The following is a 17610-nucleotide window of genomic DNA, read 5'->3' as shown; positions in this document are numbered from 1 at the left end:
TTGTCATTTTAGGTCTGGATTAATTCACTTAGTATAATGATTTCCACCTCCGCCTGCATACGTGCAAATTGCCATTTTCTTTACAGCTGAGTAAAATCCCATAGTGTATAGAGATCTGTCTTAGTCACTATTTATTGCTGTGAAGTTTCCCCATGACCAAAGGAACTCTTTTGAAGGAAAATATTTAATTGGGGCTTAATTAGAGTATCAGAGGTTTAGTCCGTTGTCATCATGGCATAGAAGTATGGCGGTACACAGGGAGACATTGGAGCAGTAGCTGAGAACTACAGCCTCATCCATGTGCAGAGCAGGAGATTTTTGACTTGGCATAGGCTTTTGAAATCTCAAATCTTACCCCATAGTTCCTTATCCTTTCAGATAGTGTCCCTTCCTGGGGACCAAGCTTTCAAACCTATGAGCCTATGGGGACCATCCTTATTCAAACCTGCATGCTTCATTCCCTTGACTTGGCATTTGTACACATGGCCATCACAGCTGCTTCTGTGCACCTGGCCATCACAGCTGCTTCTGTGCACCTGGCCATCACAGCTGCTTCTGTGCTCCTGGCCATCACAGCTGCTTCTGTGCACCTGGCCATCACAGCTGCTTCTGTGCACCTGGCCATCACAGCTGCTTCTGTGCACCTGGCCATCACAGCTGCTTTTGTGCACATGGCCATCACAGCTGCTTTTGTGCACATGGCCATCACAGCTGCTTCTGTGCACATGGCCATCACAGCTGCTTTTGTGCACATGGCCATCACTGCTGCTTTTGTGCACATGGCCATCACTGCTGCTTCTGTGCACATGGCCATCACAGCTGCTTCTGTGCACATGGCCATCACTGCTGCTTTTGTGCACATGGCCATCACAGCTGCTTCTGTGCACATGGCCATCACTGCTGCTTCTGTGCACATGGCCATCACTGCTGCTTCTGTGCACATGGCCATCACTGCTGCTTTTGTGCACATGGCCATCACTGCTGCTTCTGTGCACACGGCCATCACTGCTGCTTTTGTGGACATGGCTATCACAGCTGCTTTTGTGCACATGGCCATCACAGCTGCTTTTGTGCACATGGCCATCACAGCTGCTTTTGTGGACATGGCCATCACAGCTGCTTTTGTGCACCTGGTCATCACAGCTGCTTTTCACTGCCACGACTCAACACTGTGATCACCTCTACCCAGCATCTTTCCCTTCACTGTCAGTGCTCCTCACTGTGTGCTAGGGAGTTCCTATGCCTTTGGAGAATTTTGTGCAGGCTTTGAAGGTTGAAAATGTCTAAAACTTCAGACTCTTTAAAACAATTATTAACTAATTTTATTAATTTATTTTACATCCCAACCAAAGTCTCCCCTTGCTCTCTCCTTATTGTATGGAGACTGCTTATTTGTTCCCAACTTCCCAGATTCTAAATAATCACACAGAAACTATATTACTTAAATCACTGATTGGCCAATTATTTAAATGTACTATTAGCTAGCTCTTACCTTTAGAATTAATCCATTTTCATGATTTTATATTTTACCACGAGGCTTGTGGCCTACTGACAAGGTTACATCTGGCACCTCACATTTTTCCGCTCTGTGGGCTTCATGGTGTCTCACTGGCTCTGCCTTCTTTCTCCCAGCATTGAGTTTAGTTTTCCCCACCTGATTGTACTCAACCCTATCACAAGCCAAGGTGGTTTCTTTATTAAGCAATAGTATTCATGGCACACGGAGTGGAATACCACATCACTCTCCCCTTGTCCTCTCCACCTCCCCCTATACCCCCATACACTCTGCTTCAGTCTCTATTCATAAAGAGGCAGGCCTCCTATGGGTGTCAGCAAAGCATGGCACATCGATTTGAGGGAGGATCAAGCTCTTCCCCCTGCATCAAGAGTGGGAAAGGCAGCTCAGCATGGGGAATAGGATCCTAAAAACCAGCTGAATCTCCAGGGATATGTCCTGGTCCCACTGGTGGGATCCTCACAAATAGACTAATCTACACAACTGTCACACATACACAGAGGGCATAGACTGCTCCCACGCTGGTTTCCTAGCTGTTGGTCTAGAGTTCCTGTACTCCCATAAGCTCAGATCAGCCATCTGTGTGGGTTACTCTGTCATGACCTTGAGCCCACTAGCTGGTACAACCCTTCTCCCCCTCTTCAACAAAACACTAGAAGCTGTGCCAAATTCTTGGCAATGGATCTCTGCCATCAGTTCTTCCATCAGTTACTAGATAAAAACTTTCTGATGACAATTTGGGTAGTCACCATTCTAACTAGAGGAGATGCCCAGTTCAGGCACCCTCTCCATTATTGTTAGCCATATTATTTGGGGTTATCCTTGTGGATTCCTGGGAATTCCCCTGGCATCATTCTCCCTAACCCTGAAATTCCCCTTCCACATCAAGACATCTCTTTCATGACTCTCCCCCTCCGTCTCACCCCCAACTAGATCACCCCAATCCTTCATGTTCCCATCCTTCCCATACCCACTGCTCTCATTCCTCATCCCCCCAATTTACCCAGAAGATCTTTTCTATTTCCCCTTCCCAGGGAAATGCATTTGCCCCTCCTTTTTTTCCCTAGGTTCCCTGGGCTGTAGATTGCAGCCAACTTATCCTTTACTTTACACCTAATATTCATTTTTTTGAGACAGGATTTCTTTGTGTAGCCTTCCCTGTTCTGGAACTAAATTTTTAGACCAGGCTGGCCTCAAACTCAGAGATAAGCCTGCCTCTGCCTCCCAAGTGCTGGGATTAAAGGCATGCACCACTACCGCCCAGCAATATCCACTTATAAGTGAGCACATACCATGCTTGTCTTTCTGAGCTTGAGTTATGTAATGATCTGTTTTGTCTCTTTAAGAGACAAGCCATGCCTACTCCCTCCCCCATCTGCTGAGGCCTGAGACCCTTCCTTTTCCATCTCCCCCGTGAAGAGGCAATTTCTGTCTGTCCTTTCTCTTCTCTCTCTCTCTCTCTCTCTCTCTCTCTCTCTCTCTCTCTCTCTCTCTCTCTGCTCTTCTATCTTCTCCCCTTCCCTTCCACAACCTCCTAAATAAATATCCAACCTCACCCTGCATGGTGTGCCTATCCATCTGTCTCTCACCTGCCTTGTGGTTCCTTGCCCAGGACCACCTTCAAAGACCTGTGGCATAGTTTTGTGTGCTGTCCCTGCCTGGGACTGGCTGCTCTTGGACCCAATGCCCAGTGCTGCCATTTGGGGACCTGCAGCATTTCTGCTCCTGCAGCCACTTGGGGATCCATAGCATTTTATTTAACTCAGTACATTGGTTGCAGGACTCAGATGGCTCTCCCACCCCTTTCCCCACTCCTGGAGTTGGGATCCAGAACTCGGTATTTTTCCACAACAGCCACGTGTTCCATATACCTGAGCACAATTTCTACACGTGATTTCTATGCACACCACCAGCTTCAGTTGGTGAGTTTCCTCGATTCTGGTCAGCTTAACAATATCTTCAAACCCGAGGAATTGACCAGTGAGCTTCCAGCAATATTCTGGTGTTCCTAGAAACAGGGAGGCAGCCCCCAACTACGGACGGTTGATCCCTTTGCTGACATTCATCTCTGGATTGCTCTCCTTAGTTAAAATCATGACCAGACTGACCCAGGGTCAGTCCTTCCATGCTAGCACTGCATACACTGTGCAGTACATTCAACTGGGGGCCCAGGGTCCCTCAGATTTTTCTTTCTCCCCCACCCCACTGTGTATGGCCATTTGGAGTGGCTTCTGGCCTCTCTGCCTTCTGAGTCACCCTGACCAAATCCAGTCAGGATGTTGTACCCCACCTGTGGGCAGAGGATGCTTTCCTATGGGTGCTGTGGTGTTCGTGCTGCTTTACACCCCACCTATAGGGGAAGACGTCCCATTATAGGCCTTGTGGTGTTGCTGTTTTTTTTTCCCCATGGTTTCAGCTATGGGTAGCAAGCCATCCATGTCAATTCCCCCTGAGATGGATGCATTTTAGAGGCCATATTAAACCCCCAGGCCTTAATGGCCTACTTCTTCAGCTTCTACCCTCACTTCACTGATGTTCTGCCAGCTCCATTTTTATGGGAGCTTTCTTATTACTGTCAGTGCAACAGGCAAATGGAAGGAGTTTCCTCAAACTGTCCCTGCCACTGCTACTGCTGCCAACAAGATTGGTCAGATCCACAAGGCAGCTGCTTTCAATTTCAGCCTTTTGCTCCCCTCTGCAGCTTGTGGCATGGCAGCTTAGCCACAGGGCAGATCACCCCTCTAGGTCTCTCTTATTATTAAGCTTAAAATCCCTACAGCTCAAAAATTGTGGCCTTTCCATACAACATGTTTATGGGGTCATGACTTATTGCAACAATGAAATATTCAGATTAACATTCCTGCAGTCCAAAAAACTCATGTTTCTTGGAAGGATATTAGCATTGCTTTAATTTTGTCATAAGTTTGGGTTTTCTGTGTATTCATTTTCATTGAATTCTGGAAAGACTTTATTTATTTCTGTCTTGAGCCATTTTCCCTTCAATAGATGGTTTTCCAGTTTTCATGAGTTTGTCAGCTTTCTGTTGTTTCTGTTATTTTTGATATCCAACTTTAATTTCTGGTGGTCTGATAGGATGTAGGGGCTTATTTCTATTTTTTCTTATCTGTTGAAATTTGTGTTGTGCCTGAATATGTACTCAATTTTTTGAGAATGTCCAATGAGGTGCCAAGAAGTTACATTTTTGGTGTTTTGTAACACTATTGATTAAAATACAGAGACAGATATTGGGGCTCAACCTGAAGATTAGACAACCAAATCTCTCAAGCCACTAGAGAGTTCTTATTTCTATGAAATTTTCAGACTGAAAGAGGGTGAGTTCCTATCTCATCCTACCTTATATTCCTCTCTAGTGCTTGGATGAAAAGTATGCACCACCAGCCTCTATGGCTAACTAGTGTGACTGGCACCCAACATGGGGCTTGAACCCATGACCCTGGTTACCTCTATACATTATATATTTGTGTCTTCCTCACTTTTAATGGATTTTTCATTTCCTCATTAAAGACTTCTATCATCTTCATAAAGTTGTTTTCATAAAGATCTTTTCTTGTGCTTTAGCCTTGTTGGATATTCAGAGCCTACTGATCAATGGAATCTAGTGGGGGATATATTGCCCTGTCTGTTGTTAATTGTACTTTTACACTGGTGTGTAGGCATCTGGGTTTGGGATGATTCTAGATCTATGTGTTGATTTCTGGGTTTGTCTTTATTGGGTGTGTGTATTGTTTCTTGGTTTCTATTACACTTCTGTATTTTTTGGAGAGTGTGATGGTATGTGTTGCCTCTTTTCCTGGTCTGCTTAGCTGGTTTCTTCACAGGGAATACTTGAAGGCTGTAATAGTGGAATAAGTTGGGGAAAGGAAGGTTGGTGGACAAAGTCTTTGTGATCCCATAGGTCAGATAGGGAAGGGAGACTGGGCTTGGGTAAAACTTGGGTGGGGGTAGGATCTCAGTGGTAGTGGGAGATGTGTGGGTCTGTCTCCAGACTACTTGTTGCACTTGTAGGAGATGCATTTGGGTTAGTAGGAGGTAGCACCTTTTAAGTTGGGGTCTGGGACAAAGCAATGAGTGATAGGAGGATGGTTAAAAGTGGCAAGATCTCTGGGATCCATGAGAGATGTGAAGGGGGCTGCCAAGTGTGTTTTGTTGTAATGCTGGGGATGAGACTAAGAGACTGGAAATGGGGAATAGAGAGAGAATTGAATATGCACTGGCAGCCTACCTGATTTTCTGGCAGGTATGGCCTGTGGGTTAGCTTGGCACTGTCTGCTAGAGTTGGTGGCTGTTACCTTGTTCTGTTATTCCCAATGTGTTTCCAGGGAATTGTTTTGTTTTCTCAATCAGTCATTATGACTAGAGTAAGATGAAATTCCAAAGTAATTTTAATTTTAATTTCTGTGATACCTAAAGTTGAACATATTTTTATCCTACAATAGAAAATTATTTTAAGTTGTGTTACTTTTGTTTATGCTATAAACATTTGTTTAATAATGCAAGATGTTTTGTAATTTTTTTATGCTGCATTTATTTAACTCACTGAAATTGTTTTATTTTGCTTGTCTAAAACACTTGATGGGGCTAATAAAAAGCTAAATAGCCAATAGCAAGGCAGGGGAAAGGATACATGGGGCTGGCAGACAGAGAATAGATAGAAGGAGAATAAGAGAGAAAAGAAAATTGAAGAGTAAGAAAGAAGGGGCCAGACATCCAGCTATACATGGAAGAAGGAAAGACAAGGTATACCCAAATAGAGAAAGGTAAAAGCCCAGAGGCAAAAGACAGACAGGATAATGTAAGTTAAAAAAAGCTAGCTAAATAGCTCAGAGGGTGCCTTAACTGGCCATTTCCTGTAATTAGATTGGTAAACACCCTATACTGTCATCAGAGATACTCTATCCAGTAACTGATGGAAGCAGATGCAGAGATCTACAGTCAAGCATTGGATTGAGCTCAGGGATTCTTGCTGAAGAAACTGAGGAGTGATTGTATGAACCAGCGGTGTCATGACAGGGGAACCCACAGAGACACTGGACCTGAGCTCATGGGAGCTCATGGACTCTGGATCAACAGTTAGGAAGCTTGCATGGGACTGATGTAAGCTCTCTGCATGTGTGTGACAGTTGTGTAGTTTGGTCTGTTTGTAAAGTTCTTAGGAGTGAGACCAGAACTTCTTCCTAGCACTTAGCTGGCTTTTGGGAACCCTTTTTTCATGCTGGATTGTCTGGCCCCACCATGACATAAGGGGAGGATCTTGGTCCTGCCTCAACTTGACATTCCATGCTTTGTTCAAGCCCATGGGAGCCCTGTCTCTTTCTGAATGAAGACAGGGGAGGCTTGGAAGGGGAGGAGGTAGATAGGAAGTGGGAGACACTGGGAAGAAGGGCGGGAGGGGAAACTAGTTGGTATATAAAATAAATAAAAAGTTATTTAAATGAAATAATTAAAAAGAAAAGCTGGATAGAAACAAGTCAAGGTAAGACTGGGTATTCATTCAAAAAAAGAATAAACCTCCTTGCGATGTATTTGGAAGCTGGGTGGTGAGCCTCCAAAGAGCAAAAGAATAAGAAGGCAACCAATGATGTTAGCCACTTGGATTTCTTCTGAGAACTCTGTTTATTCTATAACCTGCTTTTAAATGATTTTTTGTATTGTCGCTCATTTGAAGGTTTTTGGTTATGCAGTTTGATAATTAGGGAAATTGACTGAGAGCATCCACATACTACAGAAGCATTGGTCCCCAGCATCTTCACTGGCATCCCCTCCCATCTAGGTTGTCAGATTTAGTGTCCCATCAAGAAGAGTCTAACTGTTCTGTAGATTATGAATTTGTGCTCATTGATTTCTGGCTGCATCTCACCGTTTTCTGAAGCATTGGCCATAAGTCTCCTACATCACATATGGGAATACCAGAGAACAGCATTGCCCCTAGCCCTTTAAATTCTATCTTTGAGAATTAAAAGCCAGAATAGTAAGTGCATAGAGGAACAGTTTCCCAGCCTAGAGCTGTGGGTAGAAGGGTGCCAGGGACAGGTCTTGTGCAAGAACATCCTCTTCCTCTTTTGCATTGGATGTCATCATTCTGGCCTTTAGCCTGCTCTGTCCCATGGGTATGTCCCACAGTGTGAACTATGTCACAAGTTCTGTATTCTGTTTCTGTGAAAATCTGGCATGAGACACTGCCATGGTCCTTGGAGCTGCTCTTCTTGGACTTGGTAAGTGTGACAAGGTTCATTCTTTTTAGCCAAAGTGGTAATGGGTCCAGCTTCCCACAGGACAGGGAACCCTGATTGCTTTTCGGGCTGAGTGGGGGGGGGACTTAATTGGGAGAGGGGGAGGGAAATGGGAAGTGGTGGCGGGGAAGAGACAGAAATCTTTAATAAATAAATAAATTAATTAAAAAAAAAGAATCCCAGATTTATAACCTTGGCTCCTCTCATAGAACTTTCTCTATGAAGACTTGGCCTGTTGACTGCAGAGGAGTCTTCCCTGGCCTCAACTTGTCCATCTGGCCTTTGAGTTTTGAGCTGAGCTCTGGGGTTGGGATCATTGTATACCAGGATAAACTTGTCTTATCAGGTCTTTTGCTCTATTTGCAGTGTTTTTAATGGTTCAGAAGATCTGGGCACAGCATGGTGAGTCTGTTCTCTATTTTAGCCATGGGAAACTGAGTTTGGCTCAGAGTAGCATGGGAGGATCTTGAAGCATCTTATGCAGATCCTGAGAAGGAATTTTCATTGGCAGCCACTGTTGGAGCCCACAAAACTATACAGTGATTGCACAGCTGACAGACCAATAGGCAGATCCACCGAAAGAGTATATATACACGTCCACATGGAATAACCCGTTTCACAGAGCTGTGGGAACACTTGTCTTTTGGAAAAGTTGCTGGCATATCTGTGCAACCCTTGTAAACCCATGATTCTTCCCTTCGAAATGGGATTCATTCCTAGAACACATCAGCAGTGTAATCTCTGCATGGCCATTCCCCCACACCAGGATGCCTTGGAGGGGTGGCATTCACTCTTTGTTCTAGATGTCAAATTTATATAGAGTGAATGCCACGTGGTTACCTGCTAACAGACCATGTAGAAATTTCCATAGAAGACAGGCACTGAGCAAGAAGGCGGCATGCCCCACTTTGCTAACCAACAAATCTGGGTGTCTCCAAAGCTAGTTATCACAAAAGAGATTAGATGAGGAGAATGGGTGAAGCCAGGATTCATGGTTGTTTAGTAACTTTATCTAATGGTTTGGGATGTCAGGTACTACTTCCCCTTGAGTGCTGGCTTTTTCCTGGGTGGTGTCACCTGTTTTGGAGTATTGCTTTGTCTGGTTCTACATGCCTTTTTTTTTTTTAAAAAAATCATTTTGATATGCATATTATCATTGTCCTTGCCTATGGAAATTTTCAACTATGTCTGTAAAAACTAGAAACCTAGTAGAGAACAGCTTTTATTCTTCTCTTTCTTCTTTTTTCTTCACTACTTCTTCCCCTTACTGTCCTTCTCCTCCTCCTTCTCTTCTATCTCCTCCTCCTCTTCTTCTTTGTCCTCCTCCTCCTCCTCCTCCTCATCCTCCTCCTCCTCCTGATCCTCCTCCTCCTCCTCTTCCTCCTATCTTCTTTTCCTCTTCCTTCTTCTCCATGCTCTTTCACTTTACTTTCTCCCCTTGTATGAAAAATAAAGAACATGCGGAGGTAATGTAGTTGAGTTAATTTTTTACCCTCAGATTCTTGTCTGCCATAGACATCAACTCTGAGCCCTGAGGGGGTACTGAGGCTGGTACTCAAGGCCTCTGATAAGCCATAGGCACAGTTACTTAATGATCAGTCCTTACTATTGGAGCCATCTTTGGGATGGGGATTCTCAACTGTGCTCCAGTAAAGCCTGCAAGATATGTGTCTCTGAAGGATATTGGAACAAATGTCACAGAGGAGAGGACACCTGCACACACATGTTTCCTCCTGAAGCTGCAGACATTTGATTTTCAATTTTTTCTTTTTCCTCCTCTCTCTGGGGCTGTGTCTGACTCTCATACTGAGTTTTGCCCTTGGGAAGATGCTTCATCCACAAGACAGAGTTGAAGTGAATGCTGTCTAATGTGTGTATGGCACAGATGGAATTCTGATGTGGGATTCCCCTCTGTATACTGTGACTATGTTTTATTGCCATTGGTTAATTGAGAAGCTGCTTTGGCCTATGGCATGGTGTTGGGAAAGCTTGGTTAACCAATTATCTTTAAGATTTGGGACCAACTTAGGGTGTGGCTTGCTAAGACCATGAGAAAAAACGGTACAGGCCCAAGTGTGCTCTCTGTGTGTTCCCTTGTGGTACAGCTTAGCTTGGCCTTCTCGTTCCTGTTTTTGTGAGATTTCCCTTATAATGAATGAAAATATAATTGTTGTATCTTCTAGGTAGCCTTGTTATTTCCCAATACAGCAGGGCAGAATAAAGAAATTTGGAAAATTCAAGCAGAGATAGAGGATGAAAGGAGATGGAATCAAGCAGATACTATGTAGCTACAGAAGGAGAAAATGCTGGTATCTTACCAGTAAGCCACAGCCTCATGGTGATATATAGGTCAATATAAATGGGTTAATTTAAGATGTAAGCACTAGCTAGTAATATGCCTGAACCATTGGTCGAATAATATTGTAATTAATATAGTTTCTGGGCAGCCAGAAAATGAAAATGCAGTCTCAGTTTACAAATGGCACCCAAACTTTTGGCAAGAATATCCACACAGGGCCTAAGAAAGCTTGAATAATAAAAAAGGGCTTCTAGACCCAAAAGTGGGAGTCAATTGGGGCTTCTTGGCAGCTGTATGTTTTTAGATAGGCTGTTTGTTGGTGGCAAGCAGAGGTGTGGCACCTTTAAGAGAAGGCTTCCTGACTCAACATTAGCAGGAAAAGCTGCATGGTTCCTTTAAGAAAGAGCTTCCTGGTTCATGCTGGTGGCACAGATAGCTCTGCCTCTTTCAGAAGGTCCTATTATGGGGCACTTGAATGGGGTTTGTGAGTCAACTGCTTCTGAGAATTGGGGTGGTAAACGTGGATCCAAGGATTCATTTATTTTCAGAGGCTCCCAGGCTTCATGTGATATTGGAGTTCGGCGTAGAGGTTGGGTGTTCTGTGGAGGCAAGAGACAAAGTAAGACATAGGTCAGTGATTTAATGGAATTTTACCTTACCCAGGAAAGTGGGAAGGTTTGGTGATTAGAATGACAACCCACAGGGTTCATTACTGAGCTTGTAGGAGACAAGGAGAGAAGCCCCTGATAGCACTAAGGTATAAGATTTACTCTTCCATTGTTTGGGAACAGAAAAGATAATTAGGCCTTTTGAAATATACCAGATGCTTATTTCTGAAAATAATGAGACTTCACTTTGGAGGTGTGCTGGTTAGTTTTCTTTCAACATGACATAAGCTAGAGTCATCTGGAAAGAAGGAACATCAGTGAGGAACTGCTTCCACTCTACTAGTGTGTAAGCATGTCTGTGGGGCATTTTCTTGATTAGTAGTTGTTGTTGTGGGAGCCACTCTATAGCTCCTTGGAAAGCTGGACCTCCTGACATCAGTTGACTGGTGCTTGTTCCTGTGTCTCTCCAGGGTCACCACCCCAGCCTTCCATCTGGGTCAGTCCAGGAGTTGTGGTTTCCACAGGCAGTGATGTGACCATCTTCTGCAGGACCCTTCCAGGAGTGACCACTGTGCGTCTAGCCTGTCTTGCACCCAGTACTGTGTGGTATGATGGTACCCCACAGGGAGCCCAGGAGGTGTTTGAACTCAGTCTGAAGAATATAACACAGAGTAATGCTGGGGTTTACTTCTGTGCATACTTTAATGGAAGTCAATGGTCACGAAATAGTAACAATCTGGAACTGGTGATAACAGGTGAGTAACTGCTCAAGGACACTTCTTCAGATTTAGTCCAGGAAGCCTACCTCACTGAACCACGTATGCCCCATCATGAGCACTGTCCTGAATCTCTGCTCCATATAATGATCTCTTCATTCCCTTCCTTTCCCTTCCCCTCCCTTCCCTCTCTTCTCTTTGCTATTCCTCTCCTCTCTTTTTTCCTCTCCTCTTTCCATCCTTTCCTTTTCAATTTCCATTTTTCCTAATAATATTTTTTGAAACAGATTCTTACATATCTCAGACTGGCCTTAAACTTGCTTTGAGTTCAAACATCATTTTGATCTTCTGGTCCCTTTGCTGCTACTCTCTTAGCACTGTCATTAGAGACATTGACAATAACACCATTCATGTGGTGATGGTCACAGAACACTGGGCACAGTGTATATATTAGGCAAGAACGCAACCAATCAAGATTCGACCCTAGACCCTCTGTTTTGGTTTGTGACCCTCCCTCTGTGCTGACCATGTTCTAGGCTTCCTTCAGAATGGTGACTATAGCCCCTAAAGGATGGAGTTCATGGCAACTGACAGCAGCCTTTTGTACATACATAGAGCCTCTCTATGGTCCTGGTTTATGGAAAATAATCCAAACACATTTTGTGATCCTTGTTGATTAACATTGAATGAGTTCCCTTTTGTCTTCATCTTTTCTTCCCTCTGGTCAGACTCTGAATTGTAGGCTTATATTTCATCATGTTTTAAACAACAGCATTGTACTGGCTAGTTTTGTATCAACTTTACAGAAGCTAAGTCATCAGAGAGGAAGTAGACATACTGAGGTAATGCCTCCATAAGAACAAGTTCTAAGGCATTTTCTCAAGTAGTGATCAACAGTGGAGAGCCCAGCCCATGATGGGTTGTGCCATCACTGGGCTGGCAGCCCTGACTTTTGTAAGAAAGCAGGCTGAGCAAGACATGGAAACAAGTCAGTAAGAAGCACCCCTTCATGACCTCTGTATCAACTCCTGCCCCTAGCCTCTTGCCCTGTTTCAGTTCCTCTCATCACTTCTATCAATGAAGAACAGCAATGCTGGAGTGTAGGCCAAATAAAATATTCGCTCCCCAACTTACTTTTGGTCATGTTGTTTCATAGCAGCAATATAAGCCGTAACTAAGACAAGAGTCTTTTTATAAATTTTTTGACATAGGGTCTCATCCTGTAATTCTGGCTCTTCTTGAAACCTCAATATTGAGCAGATTGTTTTTATTTATTTATTTATTTACTGAGCCTGGTCCCTCATTCTTTTTTTTAATTTTTTTTTATTATCTAACAGTTTTCTTGTTTCTTTTAAATACCAACCACAGTTTTCCCTCCTTCCTCTCATCCTTTCCCTTCCACAGGCTCCCCTTTACGCACCCCTTCATCAACTTCCCCATCTCTATTCAGAAAGGGACAGGCCTCCCATGTTCTTGAACAAAGTATGCATGACACATCAAGTTGAGGTAGGACCAAGCTCCTCCCTCTGCATTAAGGCTGGACTAGGTAATCCAGCATGGAACAGGTTCCAAAAGCCAGCTAAGTGCTAGGAACAGGTCCTGATCTCACTGCTAAGAGTCTTGCAATAGATCAAAGTACACACATGCAGAGGGCCCTAGGTCAGTCCTACACAGGCTCCAGAGTCCATGAGCTCCTATGAGCTCAGTTCAACTGTCTCTATAGGTTCCCCTATCAGGACCCTGATCCCATGGCTCAAACAATCACTCCTCCCTTTCTTCAGGAGGACTCCCAGGGCTCAGTTCAGAGCTTGGCTGTGGATCTCTGCTTGTGCCTCCGTCTGTTACTGGGTGAAGGCTCTCTGATGACAATTAGGGTAGTCACCAATCTGATTACAGTAGATGGCCTGTTCAATCACCCTTTCCACTATTACTAGGAGCCTTAGCTGGAGACAAGCAGGTTGTTTTTAAACTCAGAATGATCCACCTGCCTCTGCCTCCTGAGTGCTAGGATTAAACGACCATGTCACAAAGACCAGCTAATATTTTTCCATTTCCAGGTGTTTACAATGAGAAGTCATTCCTTAGTGCTGATTCAGGACCTCAGGAAATCTCAGAAAGAAATATGACTCTCCTCTGTCACACGCATCCTTCCTTTGACATCTTCATCCTCTGCAGAGGTGGAAGTGCCTCCTTTCCCCAGAGCTGCTCACGTCAGGACCACAGCACATTCCTCATCTCCCCTGTGAGCCCTGGGAACAAGAGGACTTACAGATGCTTTGGCTCTCACAAACAAACTTCCTACTTGTGGTCACTGCCTAGTGATCTGCTTGAGTTTTCAATTCCACGTAAGTATGTCTGGTTTTTGTTTCTTATCTCTGTTCTTAGACAGGAGGTCTCAAGGGATTCCTTGTGGGATGTATCAATTCCACTTTATGTCTTCTGTGTGCCACATGCTGCACACTGCCCTGCTATTCTGACTGAAATTGCTCTATTTGTGTTATGGGCTCTGAGCATTATGTGTTGATTATATTATTTTGGGGACATATTCGTCTGGGAAATAGATGTCCTCATCTGTTCATAATGAGAGTCATCTTTCAGAATGTTCCTTTCTGAGTTATATGTGTGACAAGTACATCACTAGCCAATGGTGACAGAAAAATAGAAAGAGTATCTGCTAGTTTCTCCATGAGATTGATGGTAGTTTTTTTTTTTTTTTTTGAGACAGGGTTTCTCCGTAGCTTTTGGTTCCTGTCCTGGAACTAGCTCTTCTTGAACAGGCTGGACTCGAACTCACAGAGATTAGCCTGCCTCTGCCTCCCGAGTGCTGGGGTTAAAGGTGTGCACCACCACCGCCCGTCCTGATGATAGTTTTTTTTAGATCTCAGGAGATCATGAATTTTTTTTTGCTTTTTTTGATTATAATACATCATTTTCTCCCCTCCTTTCCTTCTCCCTAAAATTTCCCATGGACCCTTCCTTGTTCTCTTTCAAATCCATGGCTTATTTTTACATTAATTATATGTACATCAGTGTATATGCATATACATGAATATATTTTTGCATAACCCGCTTAGTCTGTATAATGTTATTATATGTATGTTTATAGAGATGAGCATTTGATATTGAATAACCAATTCGTGTTCTCTTCCCTGGGGAATTCCATTTCTCCACTCTCAGAATTCCAGGTTCTTTATAGTCATTTATGTAGACTGAGGCCTCATGGGCTTTCTCCCATCCACTATGGCATGTCTATCTTGTTGTCCTTATCCAGCTCATGTTTAGGTTGCCATGTTGGGGAAACTTTATGGGTATTGCTTCTGATATTAGTAGGAGACACAATCTCACAACAAACTCCCTGATCCATTGGCTCCTACAATCTTTCTTTCCCTTCTTTCACAATTCACTAGTTGTTTTGTAGATGTAGCCATTGTGACTGAGCGCCACAACTCTGCATCTTGGTTTGTTGTATTTGTAATATTATATGTAATGTAACTTTTTAATGGTCTTATCTTTTACATAAGGAAGTTTCCTTGCTGAGGAACTGGTATGGGCAGTCCTTCTGTATATGTGTCATTTTTATTGGTTAATGAATAAAGAAGCTGCCTTGGCCTGTGATAGTGCAGAGTAGAGCTAGGTGTGGGGAGGAGGGAACTAAACTGAATGCTGGGAGAAAAGAAGGTTGAGTCACAAAAAGCCATGTAGCCTCTGTCAGGGACAAAAACCTGTCCTGAAGCACACTGAAATTTGTCAGTTGGCCACGACTTCTTGGTGATACACAGATTAATAGAAATGGGTTAATTTAAGATATAAGAGTAAGTCAGAAATTCGCTTAAACTATTGGCCAAACTATATTGCAAACAATATAGTTTCTGTGTGATTATTTCATGGTTGGGGCAGCGGGGAACAAAGAAGCATCCTCCCACTACAAGGAACGAGTACTACACTTACCTGTCCCACCACCATTTGGACATCATGGTGCCATCTTTGAACAGTCATCAGTCCAGTGGAAAATGTAGGAAACAATTTTTGTGTGTTAATTTTGCTTTTCCTCTTTTAAAATTTATTTTTTAAAAAAATTCATTTTATATGCCAACCACAGTTCTCCCTCCCACACTGTATTCCACACAGTTGTTGGCCATGTACCCAAATGTAGTTTATACTGTAGTTTATACACTTGCACACAGAGAAACACATATACACCTTGCTAGTTAATAGTGATAGAGAATTTGAAAGGTTCTGTGCTAGCTTCTTTATGCAGGAAGACTTGCATCTTTGTCTTATATCATACTTTGTGAGCACAGTGCTGCACATGAATAGCCATCACCCTAGCGGAGAAGATACAAAGACATTTGCAGAAGAGAACAAAGGGAATTTGAATCAGGACTTTGTAAGGTTATGTAGGAAGAGGGCAGATTCAGTTCTGTATCCTAAGCTCATCCAGTTATTTGGATGTTTCAGAGTTTCAGTGGAGTTGACATCTTGTAAGTATGGAGACTAGGGACACAGAGACATTTCCAAAGAACTACGGGTAAAGTATGAAAGGGTGGACACAAGGAGGCAGAAAAAAGAAATAACACGTGAAGGATGGAATTGGACTTGTTGGATAAAGAAGGTGTTTGGTGCAGCTGGGTGTGGGATGAGAATGGGAAATGAAGTATGAAAAGAACAAAAGCAGATTGAAAAAAATATACATATGGAATTTCCAAGGATAAAATATTTAAGCCAAACTAAAACTGATAGCATGCTTCCTTTACTCAAGTACATAACTTTACTTGCACTAAGTCAGGCAGCTAAATACAACAACAGAACACTAAATATGAATGTCCCAGAGAGCCAAGAATGGGAAAGTGTGTGGTGAGCTTGTGTGTAAACAGTCATCAAGGGGAGGAGTGGCTGCTGTTTGCACTAGTTAGCTGGTGCAACTTGACATAGTCTTGAGTCATCTGAGAGGAAATACCCGAGTAAGGAATTGTCTAGATTAGATTGGCTTGTAGGTATGTTTGTGTGGTAGTTTTTTTCAAAAACAATTAGCTGATGTGTGAGAGCCCAGCCTAATGCCCTAAGTGGTGTGGGAAGTCCTTCTGTATATGTGTTGCTTTTACTGGTTAATGAATAAAGAATCTGCCTTGGCCTGTAATAGTGTAGAGCAGAGCGGGAAGAACTAAACTGAATGTTGGGAGAAAGAAGGCAGAGTAAGAAGAAGCCACGTAGCCCCACCAGAGACAGACGCCAGATGGAACCTTGCCAGTAAACCACAGCCATGTGGCGAAATACAGATGAAAAGAAATGGGTTAAACTAAGATGTAAGTGCTAGCTGATAAGAAGCTAGAGCTAATAGGCCAAGCACTGATTTAAATACTATAGTTTCTGAGTGATTATTTTGGGTCTGGGAAGTTGGGAACAAACACCTCAGTCCATTTATTAGGAGGTGGCAGAATGTCCATGTATGTTAGAGGGACAATGGTAGAAAGGGAAATGAGGGAAGGCTCCCTGACATGGTTGCTTCTTATTCTCTAAAGGTATTGGGAGAAAGAAGGTGGGAATGCATATGTGGGTAGGCAAACAGAATAGAAGGGCAAAGAGAGGACCCAGGGGCTCTATAAAATACTCAAGTCAGTGTCTATTTAAGGGACTTCCAGCGTTAGACTTCTCTTATCCAGAATGTGTAAGCCTGTTAATTTCTTTTTCTCTGAGGCTTGATCTTCTATCTTTCTCTGTCATTCAAAATTTTTTAGAGACATGACCTCACTGTGTTGTATTGGCTGTTTTTGAACTTTGTAAGTAGACTAGACTGTCCTCAAAGTTACAGAGGTGAGTGTGCCTCTGCTTCCTAAGTGCTAGGATTAAAGGTGTAGGCATTACTGTTCCTGGCTGTCATTCATTTTTTTGTTTGTGTCATTGAATGATTTTAGCAGTCTCCTATATGACTGCCAATACCTCAGTTAACATTAGCTGAGGAAGACCCCAGTGTTAGGGAGGCAGCAAACAGTATCCATACATGGTTAAAGCTTCAGGTTCCTGCTTGTGTTTCTGAGCAGTCTCCCTCAATGACAGAGTGTGACCTAGAAGTCTAAGATAAATCAAGCACTTTATTACAGCATCAAAAAGAAAAAGCAATATGCATAATTAGACATCTGCCCAAATAAATTATTTTCTGAGGGCCATTAATTTTACTTCTACAGTCTAAAGCACCTTCATGAGCCTGGGTTGTGTAACTAAT

At 43.2% G+C, this 17610-nt stretch overlaps 1 protein-coding gene across 2 annotated transcripts in view; it reads left to right on the top strand.

Annotated features, from left to right (window-relative positions):
• LOC121449692 (leukocyte immunoglobulin-like receptor subfamily A member 3) overlaps positions 1-17610 on the top strand; it is an 83926-nt gene that overhangs the window by 64369 nt on the left and 1947 nt on the right. For both annotated transcript variants that reach the window (XM_041654320.1, XM_041654321.1), the window contains 3 exons: positions 8134-8169; positions 11145-11429; positions 13448-13735. In XM_041654320.1, the coding sequence (XP_041510254.1) occupies positions 8134-8169; positions 11145-11429; positions 13448-13735 (609 nt within the window). The remainder of the gene's footprint in view (positions 1-8133; positions 8170-11144; positions 11430-13447; positions 13736-17610) is intronic.

Source organism: Microtus oregoni, unplaced genomic scaffold, assembly GCF_018167655.1.
Source record: "Microtus oregoni isolate MIOR12 unplaced genomic scaffold, Mior012 000006F_ref0000085, whole genome shotgun sequence".
Lineage (NCBI taxonomy): Eukaryota > Metazoa > Chordata > Mammalia > Rodentia > Cricetidae > Microtus > Microtus oregoni.
Note: the sequence above shows the minus strand (reverse complement) of the source record. Positions and strands in the feature narration are given on the sequence as shown.